Genomic DNA, 12,329 nt, shown 5'->3' on the forward strand with positions numbered 1-12,329 from the left:
ATAATTCATTGCAGGTAACCAGTAAGATGGCAAATGGCAAATAGAATGATTTTTCAATATTTCAAGTTTTTACCACTTAGTAGTAAACTGTAACATAAAACTTTAAAAAAATATAACTGAAAGTCAATATATCACATTTAAAAAAATAGAAATGTTTCAATTCTTGGAAGCCTGTTTAAAGTATACTTATAATTCTATTGTTATAATAACAGATACAAGTTTACTCTGTTTTCCTATAATACCAATGAAGTCTTTTGTCAAAAGCCAAGGATAAAATGAAAACATAATGGACTTCCCAGTCTAGGTTTCAGCCATTTAAGGAAATACGTTCATTTGTGATTTGTGACATATTCGAGTTATAAGGAAGCACACTACTGTCCTTTTTTTTTTTTTTTTTTTTGGTACATCTTATCATTAACATGTGCCACATACAACGTTACAGCCCATAATTCGCTAATGTCATCATACCTGTAAGTTTATATGTCATTTTTCCAACCCGCAAAAACAAAGAAAGGTTGGATTTATAAAGATACTGATAATAAAAAGCAGTAAAAATGAAAACCAAAAAAAAAAAAAAAAAGAGGTATTTGACTTACATCAGAATGGACTTATGATGGAGTCATCAGAATGGACTCTGTCATAAGTTGGCGACTATCCGTATTCAACAAAAATGTATCAGTTGCTTAAATGTGCCAGGCACCAGGCCGGGTGCTGGTAAGGTACAGATGAGGTGACATTATATCTGACTGATATGTGTATATGTAAGACCATGTATATGCTAGGTGATGAGAATGCTGGAGTGAACAAAACTGACAGAGTCTCTGCCTTCATGGAGCTTGTATTATAGCAAGGAATATAGTCAACACACACATACCACATGAAGACACACACACATAGTCAGGTGGTAATGAATGTTATGAAGAAAAATAAAGCAAACTAAGAATACAGGCATGGGGGATGCTATTTTATACTGGATTATCAGAGAAGGGCTCTGATGACAACTTACGTCAGGACCAAAAGAAAGTAAGGGAGTAAGCCATGCAAATATTGAGGGAAACAGCATTCCAGATAAAAGGAACAACTGTACAGGCCCTAAGAAGGGAGTATACGTGGCATGCTCCCGAGGCAGTGAAGGTGACAGTGTGCCTGGAGCACAGTGATGGCGACAGGTAGGTGGGGTAAAGTGGAAGTGCTAGAAGAGGAAGTCAGAAATTTAGCTAATGCAAAACCTGGTAGACTATGCAGAAAACTCTGGGTTTTATCCTATGTGTGATGGCAAACCACCAGACCGTTTTGAGCAAAGATGTGATACAATCTAACTTATGCTTTGAAAAGGACCACTCTGCCTGCTGTGTGAAGGACATGATACAGAGGAAAGACATGTAAGGAAGAAGGCAGACAGGAGGTGTCTGTAGAAGTCCAAGGTAGCCTGGACTACAGAGGTAGTAACAGGGTGAATCAGAACATATTTTGAACAAAGTGTCAGGATTTCCCGACAGGCGGGATATGGAATATGAGAAAAAGACAGGAGTTCATGGGTGATTTAAAGGTTTCTGGTCTAAATGACTGGGTGAATGATGGTGACATTTCCTAAGATGTGGAATACAATGAAAGGAGCAAGTTATGGGAACATCCAGGTTTGAGATGTCCACAGACATTCAAGTACAGACTGAATACATAGTTAAATGGAGAAATCTGTAGTTACAAGGAAAACACTCAGAGCTAGTATGTCAAGCTGGGAGTCGGCAGCACCCAGACAGTTTTTAAAGCCCTGGGTGCTGAATGAGATCACCTAGGGAACAAGTGTGAGAAGAAAATAAGAAGGCTGAGGCTAAGAGCACTGAAACAGTTAGGAGGAGGAGAATGATCCAGGAAACAAAGCTGAAAAGCAATAGCCAGTGAGGAAACAAGAAAACAAAAGAAAAACAGAAAATGTTTAATGGACAGATGGTCAATTGCATTGGGTTATCAAAAAGGAGACTAACAAGTGAGGTTGAAAATTATCCACTGGATATAGCAATATGAGGTGACCCTGATTAGAGTGGTATCAGCAGAGTGGCATGGATAAAAACCTAACTAGAAATTCAATGCAAACCCCATTAAAATTCCAATGGCCTTCTAAACAGAAATGGAAAAGCCAATCCTCAAATTATATGGAAAAGACACAGAGCCCTGAACAGCTGAAGCAATCTCAAAAAAGAATAAAGTAGGAGAATTTATATTTCCTGACTTCAAACCATACTATAAAGCCACAGGAATCAAAACAGCCTGATACTGGTATAAGATTCATATAGACAATAGACTTGAGAGACCAGAAATAAATTCATACACCTGTGGTCAAGTGATTTTCAACAATGGTGTTAAACTCATCTAATGGGGAAGGAAGAGCCTATTCAATACATGGTGCTGGGGTAATTCGATTCCCACATGCAGAAGAACAAATCAGGATCCAACCCTCACACCATACACAAAAAACAATTCCGAATGCATCAAGGATCTAAATGTGAAAACCAAAACCTTAAAATTCTTAGATGGAAATGTAGGGATGAAACCATGGGATCTAGTTCTCTGTGATTAGCTATCAGATACAAAAACAAAAGCACGAGCTGCGAAAGACAAAACAGATAAATGGAACCTTGTAAAAATTAAACACTTTTGTGCATCGAAAGACTTTATCAAAAGTGAAAACACGGCCTCCCAATTGGGAAAAAATTTTTAGGAATCATATATCCAATAAGGGCCTAATACCCAAAATTTATAAATAACAAAAACATAAACAATCCAATTAGCAAATGAGCAAAGGACTTGAACAGACATTTAACCAAAGAAAGATACTCAAATGGCTAACCAGCACATGAAAGGATGCTCAATTCCATCTTTCCGAGTGAATCTACATCATGTGTGGCCTATGTCAGTCCAGTCATTTGAAAGCTGAAACACTCTGGGTGGGTGCTGCAGAAGTGGTATCACAAGGAGAGAGAAAGTAGATTCCAGAATTATTTAGGAACTGGAATCAGTAAAATTTAATGGATTAATTGGCAACAGGAGGGGGAGAGAAGGAAACAAGAGGGCAATGTCAAAGATAATTCCAAATTTCCTGACAGTTTTACTAATTGCTGTACTCCACACCTAACACTCACTTAGTGCTTGTGGAAGGAAGGAAATAAACAACTAGGCACACAACTGAGCTACTTACCCAGAGTGTAAACACTGGATAAGTTTGGGAGGAAGACCATGTGTTTGTTCAGTTTGGGTCACACTGAGTTTGAGGTACTTTTGAGGCATTTAAGTGGTGATATCTTATATGCAGTCAAAGATGAGACATACCTAGCAATCAGGATTCAACTTTTAAGGGGTGAAACAAAGTCAGTACGTTTATAAAGTGATTTTTCTAAACTAAAAAAGGAACTAAAAGATATTTTAAAAATGTAAATGTAATGAGTCATATTCAATATTTATAAGCTTTTTAAACCTTCATTTGGCCAAGAGCAGGGGGTGGAAGAGGTGGGAATAGTTGATGTATATTTTTGCTAATGTCTTAGAGATCACTAATCTATTTAACTTTTATCATCTTTACTGCCAGCAGAATTTTAATACACTGTCCAAGAACTGCTCACTTAATACTTCTAGACTACTGAACACCAGTAGTCTACAGAATCAATGAATGTTGAATTATGGTATTTTAATACTGGGAGAGTCATTAAACATCACTTAACTTCCTTCAATTTTCACTTACAAATGAGAAAAATTGCACCTACTAAGTCATATTAATTACTCAATCACCTAACTTGTGTGTGGCACAGTTATTTAGTGCTACACTAATCCAAGCTGTTATACAATGCCACCCAAGTTTTTTTAAACAATATTACGGATGCCAAATCAAACTCACTGACGCAAATTAAAAGGAGAAAAGGTCTGTCCAAAAGCCATACTGATTCAAAATGTATAAAACTAACCAGGAAAAGCTAAGATAACAAGTTGTTGATCTAAGGGGTATCATTTGCATTTAGCGATAACTAAAAGAGATGGTATCTACTCTTTTCAGAGAGACGAACAGAGCTTCTCCTCGGCAATACTTCTAAAGTGGCTCAACTTACTGTATATAATTCAGGTTCATCTTTAATTCAGATTGAATTTCCCCCCTCTCCCCAGCTAGCCCCAAACCCTGAGGTAATAACTATCAACATGAAAAGTCCCTGCGCCCAATGCAAACAAAATAATAGAGGAAAATAAGCACAGTATTAATATTTTATGTAAACTATGAAAGTTTTTAATGTAAGGACATTTTTCCCTCTGACAAAATTTTCTTTTTCTTTTTATTTGGGGGGGGAAAAAAAAAACTCAATAAAATGTTAATGCTTTCTGACCACTAATTCTTACCCTCATCTCTCTGACCTTGCCCACCATCAATGTTTATTATCTTTGTTTCTGGAATGATTGCATTAAGTACGATACATAATGAATATTTTGGTATTTATGTTAAAATAAAATAGTCAGAATGTTCACTTAAAAATGAACTGTTTTAGTTAAATTCTCATAGAAATTAAGACCTCTTAACTAAAGAAAACTCATTCTCATTTTTCACTGGAATTTATTAATTGCTAAACCCATATCCAAAACGAAAGATGTCTTAAAATATTTTTTAAAAGAAAAAGTAAAAGCAGTATTCAAAGGCAGAAATATCAAAACTGAAAGACTGCTGTCTTCCTCACAGCTTAACAACTTACAGACAAAACAGAAATCTGAAATTAACTTTTTTAAAAATTATTTCACTACATACAGTTATTTAGCCAGCTCTGCCTGATGTACTTTTTCTACCTGCTTTATGCAGCACAGGTAAAAGGGAAAATCACTGATAAAGGCTATATAGCTAAAAGCTGCCCTGAAACCAACAAAAATTAGTAAGATCATTTCACTCAAAAGTATAACTAAAACCTCTGCCTGATTGTAAACATGAGATATTGGGCTGAAAGTGATACAAATTTATTTAACAGTACAAGGCAAACAGTAATTTAAGGATTTATAGCTTAAATGTATTGATCCAATCTTCTCAATGTCAACAACTTTTGTTACCTACATAAAAATTTTACCCACTAAAAATGATGACATACAAGCCATTAACGTACATGCTAATAAAATCTATGAAAGATAAACACACTGCCTAAAATTAAATATATAACACATTAGGAAATATAATTTATATATACAAATTAAGAATTAATGGAAAATGTTTAATATTAATGGGAAGGAAGGTTAAAGCAAACATGCATTTATATAAAACAAAGGTAGTTTTTTCTAATATTATAAATTTATTCTAAAATGTGCGCAACTTGAAGAACCCTACCAACATACCCCATGGTGAGTTTTCAGGTTAAGTAAATGTGCTGCTTACACTAGTATCCGCAATGGGCTGGGGTACTGGCAGCTGCACCATATATCTCCAAATATGAGCAGTCTGATCTCCAGAAGCTGAAGACAAGAAATAGGAGGAAAGGTTATCCCAAGCACACACCATCTATAGAATGTGCTTTGAGTCAAACTTCTGTAACTCAGCAATCATTTAAGACAAACAGGCTTCATTTAAATGGCTCTTTCTGAGACTACATCATGCTATTTAGAATAGAGTAAGTGTGCAAAATTAAGATAATGACTTACTTATAAAAACATTCCCACTTCATTTTAGGGTAGAAAGTTGTAGAGGTTTAGAGAAAATTGACAGATTTTACTCTCCATCTATCTCATCTAAGTAAACTTATTATACTATAACTTATGATTATATGGATTCTGAGGTGTCTCAGAAATAAAGTAATACATAAATGCATGTTTTCACTAACTGAACATTGCAAGAACCTTACAATTTGCCATCCATCTATTAAACAGTACTATCTTATTTGTGCTACTATCCTTTTTCCCCAGGCAAAGTTTTCAAGGAAATGCTGATTCGGAATGGAGAGCCAAAATACAGTGCCACAGCCATCACCAACCATAAGTTAGTGCCATGCCTTTATATGTCAATGCCTGTTCAATACATTTGATTGAACAGACCTTGAAACAGAATGATTTCTACTTTCTCCCACTTCTTACTCTCCCCTTACAAAAGCCTTGCCTGGCTTCTACCTTCTTTTTACTACTGCAGATCTTCCCAAAGGAAATTAGTGTAAATTGTAGGTTACTGACAGTAATAAACTTGTTACAGTGTCAAACGACTTTATTGCTCTGACTTGCCAACTTCTCTTTGAATCAAAATCATATGTAAATCTTATTGAGACTCTTCTCTCTCTCTATCCCCATTATTTACTCTGTTTCAAAGTTTCTCTATTTCCATTATTTAGTCTGTTTCAAGGTTTCTATCTGTTTCATTTAAAAATGTCTCTTGATTTCATCCCCTCCTTTCTAATCTTTTGGTTGGAATCTGGACATTTCCAATCACCTTCTCATTGGTCTCCTTGCTGTCAGTTCTCTACCTCCTTTCTAATCCAACCGTCAACTTAACAAAGTTCAAATTCCTCAGTCTATTTTAATCTTCAAATATTTACCAAGGTATAAGTCAAGCTGCTATGATCTAGGTTTGTTAAAATATGACGAACTATCTTTCCCCCATATTCCTTCTATATATAAACCCAAACCCATGCGACCAAGCTGAGTTATTGCTGCATCTCAAACTCATTGAACGTATTTTTGCTTAGATTCCTTGTTTAAACAACTCTATCTGCACAAAGGAATCCATTATTCTTACTTTTGTGCTCTATTCCAGAAGTCAGCAAAACCTGGCCCATCGGCCAAATCTAAGCAGCCACTCATATTTGTAAATAAAGTTTTATTGCAACAAACCCACATCCATTCATTTTAGAATTGTCTATGGCTGCTTTTGAACCAAAATAGCAGAGTTGAGTAGTTGTGACAAAGCTGAAAATATTTACTATCTGGCCCTTTTCAGAGGAAGTTCATTAACCTACGGTCTACAGTTCACTTATCTTTCAATATTACCATGAGTGTCTCCAAAACATCACAGGCTCTAAGGTATATGACAATTGCGTAGTCATATGTAATTAAGGAAGGCTCTAAATTTTACAGGACACATCCTCAGTCCAATAACATTACCCTCCAAAAGCAACAAATGAAGGTGTTTTTAAAACCACTGTGTAACACAAATTATGACAAATTCCAAATCGGATTGTAACTGTAATCCAAGCTATCCCAACTTGGGTATCTAAAAAGGAATGAGATTATTGACTTTAGCAAATTTCCGAGTCTCAGTATTATTACTTTTCTCACTTCATTTCAGGTGCATATATGGATTGGAAAAAAAAGGGCAATAATCACAGGGCTTCAAAGAATTGCATTATAAACTACCATTAATCTTTACAGCATAGGCAGATAAAAAGTAGGTAATAATGAAATGCTTATGAAAAGACTTCAAGAAAAAATGAATTCATTTTGATCTCACAATAAATTCAAGCTAATCTAATTGATAATCCACTATTGGTTAAAAAAAGTACTATTCCACTTTTCTTTATTTCTCATTTAATTCATAAAATGTCTACTAAATATTACCTTAAAAAAGGCTAGATAATTCTGATACTGATAAAAGAATGTTATAGTTGTTTTATGATTATTATAAGCTATTTTGTTCAATAAAGAAAAAAATCAACATACCAGTGAGAGCCAACTGCTCCGAGGGATGAAATTTTATAGAATTTACTATAAAATAAAAATATTACAAAACAATTTTAAAGTAACAAAAACATATCAGTATTTATCAGTCACAGCATACATTACAAAGTTAAATTAAAAATTAAAAGAACTATCTATAAGTTCAATATCATGTCTTCCCATTCAATTGCACAATGAATAAATGTGTATGTTACAATAAAAAAATAACTTAAGCATGAACTACCAAGTGGCTAAAGGATATGATACATACACCAAAAAAAAAAAAAAGAATGTTAATATTCTGTTTATTTTTAAAAACACAGAAGTCATTTAGAGATGAAAATAAATCAGGATGAAAAAAGAGACAAAATAGAATTTCTGGAAGGTCTTCTGAGAAAGCTTTATTTTCGTGGTAAAGGAGCTAGAGCAAGGGAGATTTCTAGCATCTCTCCTTTCCCCTTCTCCTCTGCTGTCAGTGCAAATACAACAGTGAAACGTGTGCTCAACAAAACAACAAGCATGAGGACAGAAACCAAGGCACTGAGATGGGTAAAGCTTTGATGACAGTGTACAGTTGCTAAATCAATCCTGAGCCCACCATACTTACCTACAGATTTTTGTTAGGTAAATGACAGATCTTAGAATGGTCTGAAAGCCATATTGGTCGTGTAGTCTGAAATTCCCAAAGCATTCACCTTTGATGTAATATTTAACTCCAAGTCACTCTGGGAAAGCCTAGCCCTAATTCCATAACTTAGGGAATTGGAAAGAGCGTAAAGGCTGAATAAGTTAGCTATGTCATTAAAATATTTTTTCTGGGTCACTAATAAAAATGCAACTGCCGACCCTTTGGTTAGCAGCCGTAGCACTTAACCACTATGCCACTAACCAAAGGGTCAGCAGTTCAAATGGGCCAGGCACTCGTTGGAAACTCCACGGGGCAGTTCTACTCTGTCCTATAGGGTCACTATGAGTTGGCATCGACTCGACGGCACTGGGTTTTTTTTTTTTTTTTTTTAATGAAAATGCTAGAAGATACTCCTTTACCATTAACATTAGACTAGGGATAATTGTGGGAAGAACTGGTGAAAATTTTGGCCATTTTAAATAAACAATAAACAATGCTAAAAATAAACTATTACTGCCTCATCTTTAAAAAAAGGTACTTATGTTGCTGTCACCTGATTTTTCTGTTTTAGCAATTACCTGTTGACTTTCTACTACAGAAGAGGATTTAGGTGTTTCCAAACCCTTATTCTGTGCCATATCACACCCATGCATGCTTTGTGTTTCCACCCCCCAATATAATTATATTGTAATTTTGGTAAGATCATTGATCAGTTTTCACTTTGTTATGTCTGTGCAAATTTGTAGCAAGTCACTTAATATCTCAGGTACTGGTTTTCTTATTGAAACTGGGAACATGAATGTTTATCTCATAGAGTTACATGTACATTCATAACTTAAAGAAAAATGTAAACTATAATATAAAAAGAGAAGAAAACACAGAACAACAATTTCCTCCACTGGTGATGTTCTATTTTTAAAGGGCCCAGGAGTAGCAAACACTGAATCTCTCAGGTTTTACTCTTACAGGTCAGAGGGGACAATCTCTAGTCAGGTGTTTTGTCCAGAGGAACCAAAAGGAAAGAAAAATGTGTTATACTCAAAACTCTCTCTTTAGTGAATTACATTGATTAAAAATTCCAGTTGGCTTAACCACTCCCTTTAGTTTAAGTAACCTTAGACATATAATCAGGACACCATCTAGTAGGAAAAAGCAAAGAATTAAGAACAGAAGTTCTGCATAGGAAAAGTAAGAATGATAAACTCAGAGCCAAAAACATAGGCTTTTTGTCCATCATCTCTTGACACTTCTGTAAAATGCAATATCAGTCAAAAAGAAAACAGACATGTACCCACATTAAAAAAAAAAAAAAAAGAATCAAACAATGAAATAAGAGACATCAACAAAATACTGGAAGCTGGAAAACAGGTGGATAATGGTAATTAATCGAGCAGACACAGTAAGGTTGAAACTTAAACCTAATGAAGAAAGGAAAACCAGTAAGAAAAAAAATCAAGGCTCAAGAATAAGATAAGACCTCTTGCTGTGGTGAAGAAGCTTCTATCAGACTAGTTCACTTCTCCTACTAGGATCATTTTTAAAATCTGTATATAATTTTTTTTTTTTAATGTTTTTTAAAGTCATCAAATAGCAACCAAGGCAGCCAGGAGATCCTAGAGAGAAACACAGAAATCAACCTTACAATTTGGCTGCTTTTTCCTCTCAAGGAATTTGCTAACTCCCGGTAAGGGCGCAGAAAGCAAGTGTGGTGGCACCCCAGTAAGTTGTTTTGTTGTTGTTAGTTGCCATCAAGTTGGCTCAGATTCATAGGGACCTTATGTTTAACAGGATGAAACATTGCCTGGTCCTGCTCCATTTCCATGATCTTTTATGTGTTTGAGCCTGTTGTTGAGACAACTGTGTCAATCCATCTCATTCAGGGCTTCCCTACCTTTCATTGACCCTCCACTTTACCAAACATGATGTCCTTTTCTAGCGACTGTTCTTTCCTAATGATGCATCCAAAGTAAGCAAGGCAAAGTCTTGCCATCCTTGCTTGTTAAACCAAAAAACAAACAAACCCAGTGCCTTCAAGTCAATTCCAACTCATAGCGACCCTATAGGACAGAGTAGAACTGCCCCATAGAGTTTCCAAGGAGTACCTGGAGGATTCAAACTGCTGACCCTTTGGTTAGCAGCCATAGCACTTAACTGCTATGCCACCAGGGTTTCCCCTTGCTTGTTAGGAGGCAAAAATTGGAGTTGAAAGTCATCAAACCAGTTAGGACTCGAGGGATGGAAATCCCTTAGGAAAACTGCATGTATAGCAAGAGGCCAAGAAACCAAGCAGAGAGCAGTTTCAAAGAGTGAAAAAGCTGAGCAGATATTGCTATGAAGGTATTTACATGTGATTAATCTTTAAATCATCTGACCTTTAGTAAAGCAGATTATCCTCCATATTGTGGGTGGCCCCCATACAATCAGTTGAAGGCCTTACAAGCAAAAACTGAGGTTTCCCAAGGAGATAGATTCTGCCTCAAGACTGATTCTGGGTACAAGACTGTGGAGTTCCCAGTCTATTGCCTGACCTACAGATTTTTGAACTTACCAGCCCCCAAAATCATGTGAGCTAATTCCTCAAGATGATCAGTCTCAATCTTGTTCTCTTTCTCCATGTGCGTGTACGTTTGTGTGTTTGCATGTATATCTCAGTGGCTCTATTTCCCTGGAGAACCCAAAGACAGGGTCACACTGCAATAAGAAATTTACAAAGAAAAAAATCTAATGGATTTAAGGCAGGGGTATACTAGGAGACTGAAAACAGGAGAATTAGTTGAAAGTCTGGTAAGATGCAGTTAGATTCCCAGACAGCACTCCTTTCCCCATATATTCACTTGTTCACCCCAAGAAGAAGACAGGTACAGTTTCTTGACAGACTAATCAGAGAAGCAAGAGAAGATTTTGCAAGATGTTATGATGAAAAGGAAATTTCAGAGACTAAGAAAAAACTATCAAAAAAAAAAAAAAAACCCCATAGCGACCCTACTGGACAGAGTAGAACTACCCCACAGGGTTTCCAAACTGCAATCCTTACAGAAGCAGACTGCCATATCCTTCTCCCACAGAGTGGCTGGTGGGTTCAAACCAATCAAAAACATGACAGCGTGAAATGTAAAATATTTTTAATAGAAACGACGAAGGATAAAGTTCAGGAAATACAGAAATAAGGAAAAACCAAGACAGAAAATAAAAAAGATAACAAAATCTGAATAATCTATGAGTTCTAACATCTTACTAATACCCACTGCTGTCAATTCTGACTCACAGCAGCCCTACAGGACAGAGGAGAACTGTACCGTAGGGTTTCCGAGGCTGTGAATTTTTACAGAAGCAGACTGCCACATCTTTCTCCTACGGAGCAGCTGGTGGGTTCAAACTTCCAACCTTTCAGTTAGTAGCTGAGCAGTTAACCACTGCGCCACCAGGGCTCATTCTACTAACAGGGGTTCCAAAACAGTAACACAGACAGACCAAAGGTAAAGATATTTTTTAAAACAATTTACATATAACAATTCCCAGAACTCAATGACATATATTTCTAGACTGAAACGTCCCACTGAATGTCCACCAAAATAAAGACAATAAAAAAAGGCCTACAGGAGAAGAAAAAGAAAGAAAATTCTAAAAGCTTCAAAGGAGAAACATTTGATCACCTATAAAGGATCAGGGTTCAAAATAGCATTAGACTTCTCAATGTCAATACTAAAGCTGTAAAAATAAGACAACAGAGCAACACCTTCAAGTTTCTGAAAATTATTTTCTATGTAGAAGAATACACCCAGCCAAATTATCAATGAAGTGTAGGCAAAAAAATATTTTTCAACAATTTAAGGTCATAAAATTTTTACCTCCAAGACACCTTTTATAAGGAAGCTATTGAAAGATTTGTTTCCACGAAGAAAGAAAATCCAGAGTATGTAACATAGGGGAGAGGCAAAGAGAAATCCCAGGATGATACTGAAGGGGAACTTCCAGGGCAACATCTCTGCCAAACCAGGGCAGGGAAAGAATGGAGAACTCCAAGGACGGAACAACAACGAAAATAAAC

General features: G+C 35.9%; 1 protein-coding gene across 2 annotated transcripts in view; it reads right to left on the reverse strand.

Moving 5' to 3' along the window:
* Nucleotides 1-12,329, reverse strand: part of WDR37 (WD repeat domain 37) — a 127,666-nt gene that overhangs the window by 45,438 nt on the left and 69,899 nt on the right. For both annotated transcript variants that reach the window (XM_049881659.1, XM_049881658.1), the window contains exons 8-9: nucleotides 7,657-7,701; nucleotides 5,393-5,469 (exon numbers count right to left, since the gene is read on the reverse strand). In XM_049881659.1, the coding sequence (XP_049737616.1) occupies nucleotides 5,393-5,469; nucleotides 7,657-7,701 (122 nt within the window). The remainder of the gene's footprint in view (nucleotides 1-5,392; nucleotides 5,470-7,656; nucleotides 7,702-12,329) is intronic.

The sequence above is a fragment of the Elephas maximus genome, chromosome 4 (genome assembly GCF_024166365.1).
Source record: "Elephas maximus indicus isolate mEleMax1 chromosome 4, mEleMax1 primary haplotype, whole genome shotgun sequence".
Taxonomy (NCBI): domain Eukaryota; kingdom Metazoa; phylum Chordata; class Mammalia; order Proboscidea; family Elephantidae; genus Elephas; species Elephas maximus.